Source organism: Myotis brandtii, unplaced genomic scaffold (assembly GCF_000412655.1).
Source record: "Myotis brandtii unplaced genomic scaffold, ASM41265v1 scaffold240, whole genome shotgun sequence".
Taxonomy (NCBI): Eukaryota; Metazoa; Chordata; class Mammalia; order Chiroptera; family Vespertilionidae; genus Myotis; species Myotis brandtii.
The window spans coordinates 2575189-2597278 of NW_005359064.1; the positions used below are offsets into that span (position 1 = coordinate 2575189).

Here is a 22090-nt window from a genome sequence, read left to right on the forward strand (position 1 = left end):
AATAGAGAGAAAAATCCATTATATTGTTGTAGCCACTTTGCTGCCACCTGCATGCATTCTGCTTTTCCTCCCCTCAGCTAATTCTGTCTATGAATTGGTGATTGGCATGGTCTCCAACAAGGCAACGACAACAGTGGTCCAGTCGGCTGCTGCATTACAGAAAAAAGGGACTAGTTTGCCAGATATTTGTATTCTTCAAGGGATTCTGGACATTTGCATTTCTAGATGAGAGCTGCAGCTTTTAAAATGTTGGTTACTATTCAACTTTTTTTTTAAAAGAAAATGCTGTGTGGGCCTAAAAACCAAGTCTGAGGACAAGACCTCCTCCACCCCAAGCTGCTTTCCTTTAACATAATACACAGAAAATAAGGAGGGTGGGGGAGGGCCGTGTACAAGTTTTGACCCTCTCCTCTTCTTAATAGACAAAAAGAACTCTTTCTGAAAAGATTCATCCATTAACCTGCAGAACTATTGACCAGGATTACATTATCAAATGACGGAAAGACTAAAACATACATATACACAAGTTGACATCCTTAAAATCATTTTTTACCTTTTATTTTTCAACATTTGCCCTGATTATGCCTCTTAGTTTGTAGATAAGGATAGAACACACATAACCATGTGTTGGGGCAGAATAAAGGGAGCACTTAAGGAACTGAGCTTAATTATACCAACCTTGGAAGACAAGACTTGTTAGAAAAAGAAAGAAGAAAAAAGAACCAAATCCGATGAACAATAAACAAAAGACAGAGATGTCAGGCTGAATTTATGCCTGCGAGAAACTAAAGCCCCGGGCAGACGGCAGTCTGCAGAGCTGGCTCCTCACCTGCAGAGTCATCCGAGGGCTCCCACCGGTACTGCGGCGTGGAGTACAGCTCGGCTTTGGCAGGGCCGTTCTCGATGGGAAGACTCGGGTGGATGGTGTGGTAATCCACAGGGTTGCCATTCACGGTCACCAGCAGGCCCTGCGGGGGCGTGAGGGAAGAGGCACATCTGTGATGCAGCTGCTGTTTTCAGTGTGGACATACAGCCTCCTGCCCTTACGCTAAGGTATAACTCCACAGTCAAGGATGGATGGATAGCGAACAACTTAGTCAGCTCTCCACGTTAGCAAGATGAAATTGTGTCTATTTCCTCTCCAATTGCGACAGATCGCAATAAAATGTAACTCTGACCTTGTCCCGTCTCTGCTGAACACCATGCAATGCACTTCTGTTCTATGAACTCTGGAAAAGGCTGCCTGAGGCCTGATGACCTGGCCTATCTTGCCAGTCTCTGCTCTCATGGCGTCCTCCTCCCAGCCAGCCTCCAGCTCTAGGGACTCTAGACCTTTCCTGGGCCCTGCCCAGGAGCCTCGCTGCCCTGGCCCTTCCTTGTCCTGCCCCACAGCCCACGGCCTCTGCACAGGACTAATGCAACAGGTCTCAGCTCAGACGGCACTCCCTCTGGGGATCTCTGCCTGATGCTGCCAGCTTGTAATTCCCTTATTGTAATACGTCATATACTATGTGCAATTTCTTGTTTATTTTCCCCCCTGTGTTTCTTTGGCTTTACAATTTTAAAGATATGCATATAAACATACACATATACATATATGTGTGTGTCCATGGACACGTAAGAGTTCCTACTCAAATTATGTAGCAGGCAAAGCCACAGAGCAAAATGCTTTCTAAAACTTCCAACATGGTTTTTTAAAAGTTTAAATACATTCTGTATGACTATGCTGGAGTTCACAAGTCAGTGTTTTAATAGCAATAAACCAGATCTAATTTCTACAAAGTAATTATTCAAAAAGTTATAGAGATTGTATAGATCATTAAAATATACTAAAGGAGCTAATTCCATTTACGTCACCTTTACATCACTTATGCACATATAAATAATAATTCTAAGGATATACTAACATCAGATGGCTTGTAGTCATCTTGGGTCATGGATAAAAGCTGCAAAAAGCAATGCAGGACAGCATGTTAATATATAAGCCGAAAGCATTGTAATGTTTATATATATCTACCAAGTTTCACCACACACATATCCATTCTCTTAACTAGCTCGATGCTAGTATGTTAAAATTGCCATGCAAAATGTAAAGGTACATATAATTGAATGGGATGTTGCTGTTTATTATAACAGTAGAGGCCTGATGCATGAAATTCGTGCAAGGGGCTTGGCCCCCACCACTGCCTCTGCCCCCTCTGCAGCAGCTTCGTCTGGAAGGTCATCTGGAAGGAACTTCCGGAAGGATGTCTTATCTAATTAGCATATTACGCTTTTATTATTATAGATTGCCAGCTTCTGATGCTAACTTTTAATTTTAACAGCAAGTAAGCAGACGTAAACAACATCACTATAAATGTTAATTATATTTTCCAGTGTTTTGTTCTAATAGATTAAACTGCTTGATTTTGAATTCCTAGAACCCTCTGAGACACTGCAAAATTTTGAATGTTCGCTTTTCAAGAAATAGATGTTTCATAATAAAGAAAACATTATTTGTTGTGTGTTTTGAGACTATTTTAAGATTTGCATGCTGTCTATGACAAAAGAATTATTATAGGACTGTATTTTTTAGCTATGTTAGTGCCGGATGGTTTGGGCTCCCCCTAAATAATAAACATTTGCTTTGCCAGTACAAAGGGGTCCCCAGGTCTTTTAAAACAGGACTCATTTACATTCTTACAAATCACTGGGGGGGGGGGGCCCAAAGGGTTTTTTTTAGTACTATCTGTCAGTATCTACCATTGAGAAATGAAAACTGAGACATTGAAAGATATTACATATTCATTGAAAACTAAATAGCCATTATATGTTAACATAGATATTCAAATAGCTGCATTTTAAAAACAGAGAAAAGAGTGGCATTGTTTTATGCTTTTGCATATCTTTTTAACGTCTGACTGATTTAAAGGAAGGCAGCTGGATTCTCATATCTGTTTCTGCGTTCAATCTGTTGTGATATGTTGTGTTGGTTGAAGTATGGGAAGAAAATCTGGTTCACTGAGATTTGTAGTTGGCAAAGGAAGAAGCATTTCAATAGTCTATCCTGATAATGGTAGATAGTTTCATTTGCTACTGCATCAAACTCAGTAAATGGCAGGAACTTGAAGGTTAGCTGCAATGTGAAATCTGAAATCAAATCAAACTTTACACAGTGTTTCATCAAAATCCATTGATACACTGGCACGCTCGGAGATATTGTGGGTTTGGTTCCAGACCACTGCAATAAAGTAAGTATTGACATAAAGCAAGTCATCATCTTTTTGCCAGTGGAGGGTTTGCCTTCAATTTGAAAAAAGACACAATATCTATGAGGTGCAATAAAGCAAAGCACAATAAAGCAAGGTATGCCTGTACCTTGCACCTTGCATGGATCTTTTACCCACAGGTCGCAATATCATATGTTGGTGATTTGCTTCAGTGAGTCATACAGCCCTACCAAGTATTGACATATTTCAGCCACAATATCTAAAACAGCACATTTGTTAATATCAGCACTGATTCCATCAAAATAGTCCCTAAGTATTGGGAAGTTTTCAAGCCCTCAGAAGTAGATACAAATTTGTCCATCGTTGAATTTTCACTCAAAAGTTCAAATTTTATCATTGGCGACAAATGCTGTGAGCTGATGCCTTGAAAAGATTGGCTCACTACATTTATTTTCCAGTAACTGTCTGCCAAACACCCACACCTGAGTAATCACAATCTGTCTATCAGCTATTCTTTTAAGTAAACCTGGTGTTTAATAAAAAATGGCTAGTTCAACCCACACTTCCAATGACCCATCAAATGCTTTTCATTGACACAGTTGTCATACTTTAGTATGTGCCAACTCCTTATTTTGTCACACATAATATTAAAAAGACGTGTGCTCTAAGGTTAAGACTTAAGAAAATTAATAAAAAGTTCTGGTCCATCAAGGATATAGTTAAGTGGAACTGGCCTTTTTGCTTTGTTTTTTGCAAGTGTGTGGCCATGAAGAGTTGACCATGACTGTAGGGGTTCATGCCACTGCCTTGGTTTGTGCTTTTGTACCATCAGAAAAAAATTCATTAGCACAACAAAAGGTAAATATTTAACCAATTATTACAAAAATAGTTTTGAACTTGTGGATTGCTGTAAGGGCCTCAAGAAGCCCCACTTTGGAAACTGCGGGGCTATCCTTCGTGGATATCATCACTTAGTGAAATGAGCAGGATCTTCTGGAACATGGTGTATTGAGAGAAGAAAGGACCCCTGGAAATCCTCAGATATCCAAGGGTGCCACATCTTCTCCACATGGCTGCCAGCTCCCTGAGACAGCGTTTTCATTGTTCCACCCTTTCTCAGCACAGGACGGCCATGGGTAGCATAAGACCATGTGTCTTAGAGAAACTCACCTACCACCAAATAAATCAGAGCATCTGCTCCTCAATACTCTAACATGCTACAAAGCAAAATGGCTGACTCCATCCAAAAAAATAAGATTCTGTGTCTTTGGAACATTGCCAATGGGACATTTTAGCAAGTCAGTATGGCACTGATTGAGTTGAGTTCAAAATGGTTAATATGTGCTCAAAACGTTATATAAATTACCCAATTGTGACTCACTTTTCCTTGTCAATCCATACTGTTGCTTCACAGTAGTAAGAGACACTTAATTGTATTCATATAGATTGTTTTGATCTTCTCTAAGTGGTTTCTTGAGTTATTATTGTGGCTGGCTACCTAATAGAGTGAAAGTATTATCTGCAATGTATTTCAACACTGAGACTTTCACCACCCAGTGCTAACAGATTACTTCCTTAGGTTTTGATACAGCTTTACTTTTTTTAAATGAAGAACATTCTTTCTCTTTAGGGTTAAGAGACTTCAGTGGAAAGCACAGCAATACAGAATGGTGTCCCATAGAGTACAATGGAGCCATGGTATACCCTTTGGAAGCACTGGGCTTCCTCTTGAATAGAGCTCTCCGCTACTAAGACTTCAAAGTCAAACCATTTCTATAAACTGAGCAACTTGAGATTGATGCTATATGACCAATATTCAGCAATATAATATGAAAGTAGCAAAATAAAGTAGGAAATGGAAATTCCTTTCCTAGTGTCTTACTTTTCTCTCGTCAGTTGGGTAATGGGTTGCATACCACAGGCTCCGCCTCCTCTCAGCTGTCATTTGGATGGGACTACAGGCCAGGGCTCTCTCCTCCTTGGTTCTCTCATCCTGCACCTGAGACACAGAATAATAACTCACAGGACCAGCCCTGCTTCCGGAGCAGTTCCCTCAACCACCGGGGTGACCAGGGAAACTTTCCAGCTTCACTTCGATGTGATTATTTTTTAAATTAACATATACAATATAAGAGGTTTTATCAAGACACTTTCAAAAATAACAAAAATGCTGTCATTTAAATGCTAAGCTCATCATTATTAAATGTTCCTGATTACTATTAAGCCCCATAAATTATAGGAATATGTTCTAAGGTTAAACATCCACAGCCTCTCCATGTGTGTTCTAAACACTAGAAGACAACTATACAAATGGTTCTTAGAGGAAGAGCTTTAAAAAAAAAAGTGCACAGTTAACTATGTAACCTGGCCATGGACAATCTTTAATTAAGAAGAAATTTATTAAAGGCAAAATCACCTAGAGTTTACATACAATATTAAGCAAGCATATATCTTATTCACAAAACTGTGGCCTTGCCTAATAAGACATTGGCCTAAATTAGACAATTGGTCTGGGAGAGATGATAAAGAGAGGGTATAAGGAACAGAATGCATTGGGTGATTTAGTTTGCTGTCTCAACAAAGATGGCCCAATACAAAGGAAGTTAACCACTGATTTTGGAGCAGAGGGAAGGGACATAGTCCTACTGCCCAGTTCCCCAGTTCCCGTGCCAGCATGCAGCACCCATGGAAACACGCAGGCACACTGGGTGGAAATTCACACTTGCCAGGTGGGAGTCCATATATTACATTTAAGTTTTGACACCTGCATACCTCTCTCTCTCTCTCTCTCTCTCTCTCTCTCTCTCGACTTTTACCACAGAACTAACCTTTATTTGCTGGCTGGCATTTTTCACGCAATGTGCCAGGTGATCTGGAATGATGATATAATCGGCCACCTGTCTTCCATCACTGCCTCGATGAGCCACACCCCTGCAGCCCCTGTGATGTGTAATACTGCTATTAACTGTGCAGGCTGTCACCTGTGTGGTCTTCCTAGTCGCCTTCCTGTGTCCCCAGATGCCCTGTGGCTCAGGCAGCCCAGTGTCTCATCTGAACGTCTCATCCGTGGGAGCAGGGATAACACCTGCCCCTCTGTGGCAGCGGGACAGCCAGGGCACACGGCGCCTGCCATTCTGCGGTCGCCTGAGAAATCTGAGAAAGCTAAGGGCACTTACGAACTCAGATTCCTTAAAGCAGTGGTTCTCAACCTTTGCTGCACATTGGAATCACCTGGGAATGTTTTTTAAAATCCTGATTTCTGGGCCCCATCCTCCGGAAATTCTGTTTCTTTGTTACTAATATTGTGGCCTCACCCCATAACAAAGAAACAAAATTTCCGGAGGATGAGGCCCAGAAATCAGGATTTTAAAAAGATTCCCAGGTGATTCTCATGTGCAGCCAAGGTTGAGAACCACTGCCTCAAAGTAACTTTCGTCAATTATAAAACTCTGTTCAGAAATAGTTCCCATAATACATGTCAGTTTCTTTTGTACATGCATTTACTCGGGCATATATACATATTCATATTCGCATGTGGTTTTGTGGTGGAAGCAAACACAATAAACACTTACAGGATTTTACTGGCACACTTGAATTTCAGAAGGGAATTGGATAAACATATAACAGACGATAATTGGATTCCCTGTGACCCCATGAGCATTTTGTTACTGTGCAACTGCCATTGGTGGGCCCCAAAGAAAGGTAATACATGAGAACCCTGTGAACTAGGGAGGCTTCCCTGGCCCTCATCCTCCGGGACTGGCTGCACAATGGGGAGGTGGTTTCACACAGGAGAGAGAACAGAACAGAGGCCCAGGCCTCAGGTGGCACTTCTGCCAGGAACGGATAGACACATGCATCCTACCCAGTGTCATTGTACTATCTGCCTCAGATCCCATTTACTTCTCATGGCTCTTTTTCTCCTGTAAAATGTATAGCTTCTCTAAGTGGACATTTTGACTATGGGTTGCTGCTCTATCCTCAGCCCCAGGTTTGTCTGAGATAAACGGCTTGTGATATACAGGTATCCAAAAAATGTATACACACTCTGAATAATTATAAAGGCAGTGTTTAATAAAATATATTGCATTTCAAAATGTACTAGAAATCAGCTGTTAAAGTGTGTATACATTTTTCTAGGACACCCTGTATATTTGTTGAATGGCTGAATGAATGAATGAATGAATGAGTGGATTGGTCTGTGGGTGTGAAGACAGAAAAAGGGAAAGTAGGCAACCAGGGCCCCAAGCTAGAAGTGATATGAGAGGAGGCATGACTGGATCGCAGAGACTTCAGCCCAGCCATGCTCATTGGAGCTGCCTGGAACCTGCGGACCCTGCCCCGGCAGGTGGTGGATGGAAGGTGTGTCAACCTGTCTGTACTACTTGCCTCCCTCACATACCAACAAGCTGCCTTTTTTTAAAGTAACATTTTATCTACCATAAAAATTTATAATTTCTAAAAAATCCACTAAGAACAAAAACACAGTCTGGTAAATCCAAGATTTATAAAAACCACGCACAAAACCCATGGTATTTAGAGAAATAGAAAATGTTTATATAAGTAGCACTTTTGAAATGTAGCTTTTTTCTACTATCTATTACACATTCACATACACACACTAATTGAAAATATGCCAACGCCAATGTCTGCAAAAGCAGTTCAGCCTTTTCTAAATGGCTTTCTCTCTCATTTACTGGATAATGCAGCTGTTAATACTGCACAAGTACAGTGAAGCGATTTTTAATTACTTTTAAACAAAGATAAAGGGATTTTTCTCCCTCAAAACATGTTTTAATCATGAAAACAACTGAGCTTCTCACAGACACTGAGGTTCTATCATGCCAGCAGTGCTTAGAGGTAGAGGTCTGAGACATTTGGAAAACGCCAGTCACTGCAGTAACAGGGGATACAGTCACTGAGAACCTCGCTTTGTTGTCAAACATTAGTTTGAATCTGGTTTCTACGCTGCAGTAGGTGTGTGATTTTAGACCGCTTTACCACTCTAACCTCATTTTACTCATCTCTAAGCTGGGTACAATACTACTCTTCAGAATAGGTAGTGGGTTGAAAAAGACAATGCATGTAAACAGCCTAGCATGTGGCCTGGTACTTTGTACTAAGTGCTCAATAAAAACGAGTCTTCCATTCTCCACCTCACCTATCATTCTTAGCAGCTCATGTTGATAGATAGTATCAAAGAGAAGCTGGTCTTTGTTCTGATAGGATGTGCACTTAGTACTCTTTGTAGAATCAAAAAACGCTATAAGCAGAACACTATATTTTGGGGAATATAGGATTGCTATCAATACTATATTGAGCACTTAACAGGAATGAACCATTTCACCTGGGTTTTTCCAGGTTACTTTGCAGACAAGATCACAAAAACCTTTTGATCCTTACAAGTGGCTCCTGCAGCCAGAGGCGGATCAGAGTGGCCAGCGTGTAGTACATCACCAGCAGCAGGATGGGGTTGGCGTGGTGGTACCATGATAGGTTTGGGTTTGCCACGATCTTCCACGTGCTGGAACAGTCTGTTTGAATCACTGATTTGATACCAAACAACCTGTCAAAAAATAAATAAAAATGTTTTAAAAACATAACAAACTCTGTGTCCCTAATACAGTAAAGAAAAATCTCGTTTTTAGTTCATACATGAGCTCTTCTTAGGTTAATCCATCTTATTCTAGATATTTCATTACTCTTCTGTATATATAACTACATCTTTAAATAATAAATGTATTTATATATGTCCTTAAATCACATATATGCGTTAACATGTGTGTGTGTATATATATAAATGTTGCCAACATTAGCCAGATGACCTTTACATTGGTTCAAAGATCTAGCTAATACTAAATCCTTGCACACCTATTAGAAATTTAATTGTCAATCAGCCCTATTTAAACATGCTTTATTGAAATGTCAGGTCAGTAGTAACATGTTACTAAATCCAGGTCAATGAGCATATATTTTGTATTTGGTATGATTTAGCATTAGCTATTCAGTTAGTGTTGATATTATTGGGCAACTGTTAAAATTGGAAACTATTCTACAATTCAGTCATAAAAGCCAGATATTATATACTATAGTTTCTGTTAGATATATTTCCACCTAACTTTATTTATGGGCAATTAGATTTTTTACTTTGAAACATACTTTTATGATGTGTTTTAAATTCTGAAAAATTTTACGTTCCTTCTACTAATAATCAGAATGTATCTACTTATATAACGAGAAAATATGTAAAGTACAATTTATTTAGAAATTCACTGTATATGAATTTTTCTAAAAAAGGATCCTATTAAATGAATAAGACTTTTACAATGTAAGGGAGTCTCATATCTTTCTATCATTCCTATTTCTTACATGGGAAATTCCTTTGATTTTTATGTTACATTCTTCATTCAGTTATAAGCTCTTCCAAGACTATAGTAAATGTCCCTCACTCATAAACCTTTAAGTTTATTATTGTTTTCTATCACAAAACAAGTAGAGTACTGGTGAACTTCTGAACACAAATTTTAAGATAAACTACGTAGAATTTAAACTTGTCCACTTCACAGCCCTGGAGAGGTGGAGGGATGAGGGAGGCATTTTCTGTAGAACTGGCTTGCTGGCAGCTAGTGGCAGACTTGTCTCCGGGAGAAATTTCAGCCCAGAATGGGCAACTGTGGCTCTGCTTGTCTGGGAGGTGGCGGCACTCAAGGAGTACAGTGGCATGGGGATGTGGCAGGAATCACGACACTGGCACTTGGCGAATGGCTGAGGGCTCAAGGAACACTAGTCCAGGGAGACAGGCCCCCTTTGGGGCTTAAGGAGCCGCACAAGGATGAAGCAGGGTCCCGGGGCTTTGAGATCCCTTTCGTGTGCTTCTTCTCCTTGGAACTTCAAACCACTGTGGTATCTGCAGCATCTCCCCTCTCCGGCTGGAGTCACCTTGGGATCCTGTAAAGTACCACTACCTGGCCCTACCTCGGACTATCTGAGATCTCTTTGGGTAAAGCTGAAGGTGGTAGAACATTTATAGAGCTTCCCTGAGGGTTATTTGCAATGAGAGCTGAGAATAACCTCTCTGACACTATGTTTACTACAAAGGTAAGTAACTCTACAGTACACATTGTGCACAAACGGAGCAGTTTGTAAAAAGACATCACCTCAGAGAGGCTGCAGGAGCCGGGCTGACTGTTTAGGTCTATATCTTCCCTTTGCTTACCAGCGGTTCTCAACCTGTGGGTCGCCAACCTGTGGGTCACGACCCCTTTGGGGGTCAAACGACCCTTTCACAGGGGTCGCCTGAGACCATCGGAAAACACATATATAATTACATATTGTTTTTGTGATTAATCACTGTGCTTTAATTATGTTCAATTTGTAACAATGAAAATACATCCTGCATATCAGATATTTACATGACGATTCATAACAGTAGCAAAATTACAGTTATGAAGTAGCAACGAAAATAATTTTATGGTTGGGGGTCACCACAACATGAGGAACTGTATTAAAGGGTCGTGGCATTAGGAAGGTTGAGAACCACTGGCTTAGGCGAAGCTCATCAAGCTTCTTGGGTCTCCAGAGAGAACCTTCCTCCTTCCCCTCTGCTTCAGGTCAAATATACTTTCTTGCCTCAGTTTGGAACCTCAAGACTCTGCTTACAATAACATTTATGCAAATAACTTTGTTTGGAGAACATATTAGTTTACTCTTTCCCTAAACACAAATTTCCCCTGGTAAATACATCTTTAGGGTTAGTTAACATTCCTCTCCAATCCTTGTTTTCACTGCTTTTCTATAGAGCTCCTACCTTTCTGTAAGGTAGGAGAGCCAGATATGGGGTGATTCACAGCATGGGCTTTAGAGTGAAATTCCAGTTCAAACTCTGGCTTTGCCACCCCTATCATGTGTCTTGGGGTAAATAACTTATCTATACCTCAGTTTTCTTATCTTTAAAATGGGGATAATAGAACCTACCTTATAAAGTTGTTGGAAGCATTCAATGAATTAGAACTTGACACTGATAAGTATTCAATAAACCTTAACTATGATAATGATGAACCCAGTCCTACAATATAAAGTAGGTGCCTCATTTTCCTTTCCTACTTCCTCGCAGGGTCCCGGAGCCTTCTTGGGAGAACACAGCAAACAGTGACTGAGTCCTATCCAATGCTGGACACTCTACATCCACAGCCTGCTTTAGCACCTCGCTGACTCCATGAGGTAAATATTATTCAACCACCCACAAGATGAGAAGGCCAGAACTCCAGTCTCACAATGAGGGAGCCAGGCAACTGGGACCCATGTCTGTTTGAATTCCAGAGTCCTTCCCCTCATGAAGCGAAGCTGCCAATTAAAGGCAAAGTGCCTGGAACAGGCGCAGAGAAGGACTTTCCTTCTTGCTTGAGCAAGAAGCACCCAGTTCCCTTTGCTCACACCCTCCTCCGTCTCTTTCACTTTTACAAGCACATTATTATAGACTCTCCTGGGATGAAGGTCGCACAAATGACCTCAATCTCTTTGGTAAGGAGGTGGAAGACACAGGATGAGAAATAGATGTTCCAAATTTAGAATATTGAGCAAGAAGCCACTGAAGAGTGTTTATTGTCAAATATAAAACAGAACTTTCTATAAAGACAGAGAAACTTTACAGAAATCTGTTCTATATTTTCCCCCAACATTCTTTTACATCACCAATTCATTAAAAATGTACATTATGTTATACTGGAAATATGTCTATGAAAACACTACACAATAAAACTCCTAACCAAGTTCATACATTTCTAGTAATTCTCACTAAATCCCAATTCTGACAAGCAGTATCTTAGCAAAGGTTTGATTACAAAGATCCAACAGCAATTTTCATATTAATTTTCTTTATGGAAAAACATTTACTTACTCTGATAGTATAATGGATACCATTGTCAGAAACTGATATAAACAAGTCAAAATAAGCCAATGTCACTTATGATTCAATTTCCTTCTTATTTGAACATAAAAAAACTTCTGTTTTTGTAAATACTTTGTAAGATTCCCTCAGTTACTGGTTTACAATAACAAATTCCCATAAAATGGAATAAAATAATTCTCTGAAATCACTTCCCTCATTATACTAACTCCCCCTGACTGATTATTACTGAAATTTATAATGCCAAATCTCAATAATGAGTAATAAAGCTGCTACCATATTAGCAGCCAATCTGAAACTGATTGACTCATTTTTATTTTTATTTTTTTTTTAGGGATTGAAGATCTACTTCAAATCACGAATATTTTTGAGCAGGTTAGCAATCACTGACCTCTAATCCTCCACTCACATCTCCACTCAATAATCTACCCCCTTTCTGGCCCAGATAAGAGATGCTCAAGGTCATATGTTAGATTGAAGAAAAGAGCTAGATTTAGATAAAAGGATTATTGAAAACAGCCATCAATTCTTGGTAATTCCACTACTTGATGCTAATGGCTAGACTGAGGTAACAAGGTCTATAATATAATCTATATAAAGCAATATCACAGAATGTGGCATGTACTAGCTGCTCAAGAAATTATGGCTACTGCTATTATTATTGTTATTACTATTAAGCATAATATGAACTTGGCTTATGCCAGGGTCATAGCTCTATTTATAATATCATATTGATTTTGCTGGAAAATAAAAATAGATAAATGTCCTCTTTAAGATGGAACAGAACCACAATCACCCTCAAGAAAAAAGCTGGGTGATAATATTTGAAAGAGTTTGGGTGAGGTGGTAGGGAGGCTGTGCCAAATGTATAACATTTAATTATTAATATTATTTTTAATTATTAGGTTATTTATCAAGAAAAATCTATCTCATCTTGGTAATGTGATCAAAGAAAGGAGAAGAGGACCACTAAAGACACTCAGTTGTAGATTGGTTTCTGCAAAACAGACATTCTGTTGCTGTGCATATGTGCATTCTTAAACACATATATGTATGTTAGTTTCTTGCATAAAATAAAGAAATACTCTTCGCACAGAAATGGCCCACAACTACTTTCCAATCCAAGAAGAATGTGAATGAGGCGAGGGTGATGTGTAGTCTTGTTTTGACAGTAACAGGACATAGGAAGCATTGCTTCTGGTGGGCTTGATTTCAACAGTCCTCACTAACTTTGTTGTTATGATTTTCCAAGTCTAGAATAGGGAAAGTCTGTGGATTCAGTGATCCTCAAAAAGAAAAAGAAATCCTCTCTAAGTGGGCAACACAGAATCTGCTGGGGTCACTTTCTTACCTTCTTGTCTACCCTCATCCTCCACCCCCATTTTTCTGATAAATTTGCCTGCAGAATGCTCCAGCAAACTGAACTCTTGGGAATGGGTTGGTGGAGTGGATATTAAGGAAGGACTATCCTTGAGAATGTTGGGGCCAGCAGGGAAGCTGAGAACTACCAGTAGATGGTGTCGGAATCTCTTCCAATTCCAAAATTCTAAGGTGTGATCAGGATGAGTGAAGTGCTCAGAACTGTTGGCAGGGGAAACAGAATTCGTTTTCATGTACGAGTGAGAGCAAGGATGCACTGTCAAACAAACAAGGGGAATCAGATGTCCACAGAAAGCCGGGTTTGTGTTTCCAACCCCCTTAAAACATTTCCTCTGTGTTAGACAAATGTCTTTGCCGGAACAAGATTGGACCTATCTTTAAGGGATATTTCTAGCACAATTCTTCTCTTTCTTATGGCATCCCATTCCTATGAGCATAATACTGCTTTTTACACATGAGTTTTTGCTACTTTGGCTTCCAATTCCATTTTTTCTCCGTGTATTGCATCATATGAAAAACACAGCCAATGTTTAACCATCCTTTTTCATTAGTCTCTTACTTATGCTTTAAACACGTTTCCATGCCAAACCTTTAGACACTTTTTGTGTGTGGGAAAATTGAAATCTGACAGGTTTCACACCATATTGTTTTTTTAAGCTTAGAAAAACTTTGCCTTGAGACCCCTGGGCTCTGCATCATGGCTTTGAAGTCTTTTTTGGCACATACATGTCTTAACTATTTGCCAATTTTCTGTAATTGGGCTTTCTGCTACATGTGCAGAACACTGCCTTATAATAAAAACGTTCTGTGCGAAGGACAATTTTGTACCAGGTAGAAGGTGTGCTGTCTTCAGAACTATGGTTGTTGATGGACAAGTTGCAGCCATTTTGAAGTTCCTTTCCATTTAACTGTTAAAGGCACTCTACCTTCTCTGAAGTCACATCCAGGGTTCATAAGAGAACATTTCTACTCTATGAGCATTTTAAATATATGGTCTATTTCCTTGCCTAAACACATTTTCACCTCTGAGAGAAATGTGAAAAATGAGTCAGGACCAGTCCTCCCAGGACCAGTTTCTTTCTCATCCGGGCTCCTTCCTGCACTGCTTCTTATGACAACAAGACCAAGCTCAACACATACGCTGTGCAACCTTCCACACTGAGGGGCACAAAGTAAGAAGTAGTAAATGTAGGCACTTCTATTACATGTAACTATAACTTTCCCCAAGTAGCTATAATGTAAACATGGATTTAAATACCTCATTTTAGAGTCCTATATAGTTAATAACTGATGAAGTTACAAAGTGGGAGAGAAGGAGACCAACATCAAATAAGTGATTCCTATGATGAAATAGGTACTGTGTTGATGAATCAAGGTACTATTTGCTATTGTTTTCATTATACATGGAAATTTTAGGCACAAATGACTGACAAGGTAATAAGTGGTGAGGCTTATGAAAACAGGTCTGCTGGCTTTCAATCACACCACCCTATTTCTCAGATGCAATAAGTGGTAATATAAGAAAACCGTAAGAATATTAGGAAACCCTAAGGAAAGGGAAGTTCCATGACAGGATTCATTTATGAAGTCATCCTTTTATTTGCTGAGTCCTAACTCTGTGTTGTTGGCTATAGTTAGTGCTAGGGAGACAACACTATTCCTAGGTAAATGCAACACTATTCCTTTTATCAAAGAGCACCACATTCTAAAGACAGTATTACTCAGATACGGTGGAATGCGTTCGGGAAATTGGCGCTGACTTGTCCTCCCCACAGGAAGATGATTGCCAAGATTTCCCTCCCATAGAGTTGCTTTGCCTTGATGGTTTGGGAGTTTCACTTCCTAAGAGAGTAGCTACTTTATGCTCTTGCATTTTAATTTATAGGAAGGATACTAAAGGGAAAGTTGAAAATTAAAAACTAAGGAGTTTAATTTAATGCCAGAAAGGTCAGAAAATATAAGGGAAAAGACTGGATAATGGCTCTCACAGGGGAAAGCAGTGCCATAACATTCCATGAAATATTCTCATAACATGATCCAACAAAAAGTATAAACTGAATGGATCGTTCTTGAGAATTTCCTTTTTTAGAAATTCACAAACATTTTAACGTATAACATGTATCATGCAAATATAGCTCAAAGTAATTTTAAAGAAAGACAAAGGTTATGTTTATAAAAAAAATCCATTTCCTTCAGTAAATGTCTAATAAGTTAATTATTGATTTTCCCTAAATTAAATTTTTATTTGTTTGACTTAGTAGCCCCATAAACCGGTTCCAAACCCAACAAATCATGGCAATGGATGTTAGATCTGTTTCTTCTTTACTCAGGGTAACAGTGGTCAGGAAGGTGACTATAACAATTTTTCATCAGTATGAACTTCAGGTATGATTTCTTCCACAATTTTATGTGAAACCAGTCCTTTTGAGAACAGGTGGGAAAATCTAACTCCAAAAGCAAAGTATGTATAGTTTGCAAACAAGCACCCACATATCTGATTTTGATAATAAAAGGCCCATCCCTCATAAAAGGTGTGATGGAAAATCCTGGAATTGAGTCCATTAAGTTACTCTGAAAGATACTCTACATAAACATATTAGATCTGATATCTGAACCAGGCTTATAATTGTCATGGTTGCCAGATTCTTCCTGACAACCCCATTGGGGACTAGAGACCAGCTACTCCAGAATGGTCAGAAAAATACATATATTTCCATTGCCAAATAAATTTTCAGATTATTAAACAATTTCTTTGCATAAGTGATGTCACAGATACACTACTTAAATGTTTGATGTGAGCAGAGCCTGCATGTGACTGATAAAAATAAAAAGGCCCCTTCATGTGTTTGCCAGCCTCAGGGTTTGAGATGACTGTAGAGGAAGGGATAAATAACATTCTGAACTTCTGTCATCAGCACCCATAATTACACAGAAATTTGTTTCTTGTTAAGATAAATAACAGAGATTGAATTAACCTTCTGACTGGACCAACCAAAATATATGTGCAACAATAATTTGGTAGACACTGCACACCAGGCAATGAAGAATATTAATCTTTGAGGAATGAGAGAAAATAAGATAATCTCTAAAATGCCCCAAGATCACTGAATTGAGAGAGTTTCCAGTATTGAAATGGCCTCTCCAAGTGCTGGGAGGAGAAACCCAGGAAGAGTCTGCCAGGTTCCCTGAGTTGAAGAGATATAGCTTGCAACTAAAAATAGTCTAGGGATGCTGCAGTGCCTAAATTTCAGAGGACAGAGTACCGGAGAGGAAATAACTTTATGTAGAGAGAACTCTAGAGACCAAAAGAGGGTCATCCTTAAACTCTCCACAGAGTACAGTCTAGTGCATATATGTGAGGAAACTACTCTAGACTGAAAAAATTAAAACTACCAGAAAGGATTGGATATAACAGTACCTGTTGTTCATACAGGCCAGCGAGTGCTTATCCCACTAGCCAGAGTAAAATCTTTATGATCATGGAGCATTGGGTAGAGTACACAGAAGAACCTTGACTTGGTAGTGAGAAATAATCCATTCAAATGAGCAGTGCATTTTTTCTTCCTTAAAAAAATCTTAAAAATAAGACTTGAAAGGCTCAAACATGTCCATGCAATTTAACTGCCTCCCAGAACACACCTTATGAGTAATTTTAAGAATACAAAATATTTTGCACCCAACAAGGTAAAAATAGCAATGTCTGGCATCCAAGCAAACGTTACCAGTTATACAAATTATAAACAATTTAAAGGGGTGAAAAAACAATATTGAAATTGACCAAAATTTGATAGAAATGCTAAATCAGTAACTAAAGTTATATAGATATATTCATGTATATAAAAGGCTATATAAAGACATAGAAGATAAAAAGATAAAAGACTCAGTGCTTGATTCAATAGCACATATACTAGAATTGGAACAATAGAGAGAAGATTAGAATGGCCCCTGCACAAAGATGACATGCAAATTTATCAAGTGTTCATATTTTTACTGGACAGATACATGTGCAAAAATGAAACTAGGCCATATTCTTACACCATATACAAGGTAAATTCAAAATAAAGACTTAAATGTAAGACTCAAAACCATAGAACTCTTAAAGAAAATGTGGGCAGTAAACTCTAAGACATTTTTCTTAGCATATATAAAGAAAATATGACCTATTCAAAAGCACAAAGTAAACTGATATAAATCATATCAGGAGACACAGAGACATTGGGCTTACTAGACCAATACTTTTATAAAATTGTCTTAAAGATGCTTAAAAGAACTAAACAAAACCATGGACAAAGGCAAGAAAATGATGTATCAACAAAATGAGAATATCAATAAAGAGATAGAAATTATAAAAAGACACAAAAAAAGTGTCTGGTGCTGAAAAGTACTGCAATAAAAAAATAACTCCTGCCCTGGGTGGTGTGGCTCAGTTGGTTGGAGCACTGTCCTGTGCATTGAAAGTCTGCCAGTTTGATTCCTGGTCAGGGCACATGCCTAGGTGGCGGGTTAGATCCCTGGTGGGGATGTGTACAGGAGGCAACTGATCAATGTTTCTCTCATACATCAATGTTTCTCTCTTTCTCTTTCACCCTTCCCCTCTTTCTAAAAATCAGTAAAACATACCTTTGGGTGAGGATTTTTTCTAAAGGTGCAAAAACAAAATAACTGCAGTGAAAACATACACTATAGGGGCTCAAAGGCAGATTTAAGGAGGCAGAAGATAGAATAAGTGAACTTAGAGACAGGGCAATTGAAATTATCAAGTCTGAGGAATAATAAAAAAAATGAAGTAAAATGAACAGAGCCTAAGGGACCTGTGGGACACCATTAAGTGAACCAACAAATGCATTATGGGAGTCCAGAAGGAGAAGAGAAAAAGAAAAAGTAAGAGAAAATATTTGAAGTAATAGTGGCTTAAAACTTTCCAAATATGAAGAAAATCATGGATCTTCAAGGAGCTTATAAACTCAAAAAGATGCATGCTTAGGGATATTATGAACAAATTGTCAAAAGCCAAAAAAAGAATCTTGAAAGCAGAAGGAGAAAAATGATTCATCACATACATGCAATCCCTAGTAAGAATACCATCTAATTTTTTATCAGAAACCCAGGAGTCCAGAAGTCAGTGGGTTGACATACACAAAGCACCATAAAAATAATAACTGCCAACCAAAAATTCTATATCTGACAAAACTGTACTTCAAAAATAAGGGAGAATTTAAGATATTCCCAAATAAATAGTTGAGTTCACTGCCAATAGATCTGCCCTGAAAGAAGTGCTAAGAGGGATCTTTCAGGGTAAAATGAAAGGATTTCAGTAAAAATGGGGAAAAAAATTCAAATCCACATAGAGGAGTTACCAAAATATACCATATTAGGACTACAAAAAATTACATTATCTTACAACATATATAAATAGTCAGAGGAACTCAAATGGATATTAAAAAATATTTTCAATGGATTGAAAAAGAAAACACAACATATCAAAATTTGCAGAATGTTTCTAAAGTAATGTTTAGATGGAGATTTAGATTTTTAAAACACTTTATTTTATTTTTATTTAACTTATTGGAGTGACACTGGTTAATAAATCTATATAGGCTTCAAGTATACAATTCTACAATACATCCTCTGCATATTGTATTGTGTGTTTACCACCCCAAGTCAAATCTATTTTGTTATTTATTTATTTTTCATCTTTATTGTTGTAAGTATTATACATGTTCCCCTTTTCCCTCCATAGACCCCTTCTAGCCCACCGCCACCCCTTTGCTCCAGGCCTTTACCACACTATTATCTGTGTCCATGGGTTATGCATATATATCTAGTTACAGGTCGCACATCAATAACTACCTGGGGGTGAGATGAGAAAAGGAGAGAAGGGCAGGAAATCATGAAGGGTATAAGGAAATGTTTGGGCTTAATGGATATGTTCATTATCTTGATTGCAGTGATGGTTTCATGGGTATGTTTATATAAAAACTCATCGAATTGTACACTTTAAAGATATTCTGTTTATTGCATAGCAATTATACCTCAAGAAAACTATTGAGTAATTATACTACTTACACCAATAATGCATAACTAGCATGTTTATGAAAACCTTTGTCAAATTTTCTCAGCAAACAGCTTCTTTAAAGAAACTCTGAAAGAAAAATCAAAGAATCTTGGTTCTCACTTTCAGAGCTAATCTCTCATCCTTGAGTCAGAGTTGCTGAGAACTAAAAAGGAGATAAAATAGCTGAAGTTACTTCATAAGCAACATTCTGAACCATAATAAGCCAAGCAGTTATGAGGCAATATCATTCACTATATTTATTTTCAAAATACTTTACAAGGCAGCCAACTCGGCTTATTTACAACCAAACTAAATAATTAATGAGGTGTTGCTGCAATCAATTAAAATCCAGACCAGGGATGAGAATCTTAACTCTAATAAACAAGATGGTCACACTTTCCAATAAAATGTTTGATAGCTAAATAATTGTTTTGTTCCAAAATGCCCTTTCTCAAAAGATCACTTTAGATTTATTTTTTCATAAGCTGTTATCTTAGCCTGAAGGAACAGTCTTTTTTACCACAAGAAATTCTATCATCATTAATTCGCTATTAATGTTTAAAGTTGAAAGAACCTAAATGTACCATCCAGGCATAGTTTGTAATATGTTCATTAATACCAATCATTTGGAACAAATTTTGAAAAATATAACTTTAAACTATGTGTAGTCTTTATTCCTCTTCATATTGTGAAAGATTAAATGTAAAACATGTTATTTGTTTGACCAAGCAAGTGTTCACTAGAGCCCGGGGCAGGCCAGGCAGAGTTCCAGGTCTGGAGGGAACACAAAGATAAATTAGACCTGGTTCCTGCCTTTCGTTGCTAGGCGAATCCTCTAAGGCTGCTCCTCGCCCAGATCCAAATGCTATGTGTCCAAAAGGACTAGCTCATTCCACTTACATTAGGTCCATACTAATGGGCTGCCTCATGTCACTATGGCTATAGATGTCCCTCACATGGGCTCAAATTAGAGTCCCTGGACTTTTAAGAGTGAAAGTGGAAAGAATGAGTCACACACACACACACAAAAAAAATCATTTTGGAGTTAGGAAGTATGAAAAAATTGTTCATAAATATTCAAAGAAAATAGTAAAAACATTACTACAGGTTTACTAGTTGCTGAGGGTGATTGTGCTTATATAGTCAATGGGGCACAAGCTTCGGAGTTAGGCAGGATTAGGCTCAAATCCTGGTTCTGTCATGTGGCCTCGATGTGCTACTCAACCTTTGTAATCTCAGTATTTAAGAATGAGCATAGCCTTGGCCCGTGTGGGCTTAGTAGTTAGAGTGTTGACCCACACACCAAAGGACTCTTGGTCAAGGGCATGTACCTGGGTTGCAGGTTCAATCCCCGGCCCCTGGCCAGGGTTCCTGTGTGATAGACCAATGAATGTGTCTCTCACATAGATGTTCCTCTCTCTCCCTCTTTCATTTCCTCCCTCGCTACAATGAAAAATCAATGAAAAATCCTCAGATGAGGATTTAAAAAATAAAAAATAATAAATAAACAATAAAAAGTGAGCATAACAATAACAGTACCTACTAACTCCTAGGGTTATTATGAAAATTAAATGAGAAATACAAAGCACTAAGCAAAGTATCTCCTACAAAGTAACTGACCAAAAATGATAGCAATTTTTAATAATGTAACAAGCACCTACAATTATACTGCCTAAAACCAAAAGCCTTGTTTGAACTCAAAATTTGCAGATAAAATATATGAAAGACTATACTTACATATTGTTATCAAAGTTTTAATAAAAGGCTTGAATACCTAATTAACTATTAAGACAACTTACTTAACAAATGTATTTAATAAATACCTCTTTACTGTTCTTCATATGTTCTAGGATGTTTTTGTACACATATTAACTAATTTAATATTCATGACAATCCTATGGGGAAGGTACTATTATAATTACCCCCATTATATATAAACATACATATATATGTGTGCGTGTGTGTGTGTGTGTGTGTGTGTGGCAATGTACAATGGTGCAGCCACTTTGAAAAACTGTTTGGCAATTCCTTAACTTTAAACAAAGAATTACCACCTAAAAAATATATATCCAAGAGAATTAAAAGCATATTATTATACAAAACTTATGTGTTTATAGCAGCATTATTTATAATAGCCAGAAAGTGTAAACAACACAAATGTTTTTTAACTAATGAATAAACAAATGTGTTATAGCCATATAGTGGAATATTATTGTGTCATAAAAGGAAATGAAGTACTGGTACATGCTACACCATGGATGAACCTTGAAAACATTATGCTTAATGAAAGAAGCCAGACACAAAGGCCACAAAATGCATTATTTTATTTATATAAAATGTTCAGTAAAAGCAAATCTATAGAGACAGAAAATGTATATTATGATTTCTAAGGAATGTGGAAGAGGGAGGGAGAAGTGACTTTTAATGGATATGGGGCTTCTTTTTGGGGTAATGAAAGGCTTTAGAATTAGATAGTGGTGATGATTGCACAGACTTGTGGCTATACTAAAAGTGATGAATTGTACAATTTAAATGGTGGAT

At 38.0% G+C, this 22090-nt stretch overlaps 1 protein-coding gene across 1 annotated transcript in view; it reads right to left on the reverse strand.

Annotated features, from left to right (window-relative positions):
* The window catches only part of PIEZO2 (piezo-type mechanosensitive ion channel component 2), a 290522-nt gene that overhangs the window by 99546 nt on the left and 168886 nt on the right, over positions 1 to 22090 (reverse strand). The window contains exons 8-11 of the mRNA XM_014540247.1: positions 8613 to 8775; positions 5092 to 5208; positions 1908 to 1946; positions 830 to 968 (exon numbers count right to left, since the gene is read on the reverse strand). Of these exons, the coding sequence (XP_014395733.1) occupies positions 830 to 968; positions 1908 to 1946; positions 5092 to 5208; positions 8613 to 8775 (458 nt within the window). The remainder of the gene's footprint in view (positions 1 to 829; positions 969 to 1907; positions 1947 to 5091; positions 5209 to 8612; positions 8776 to 22090) is intronic.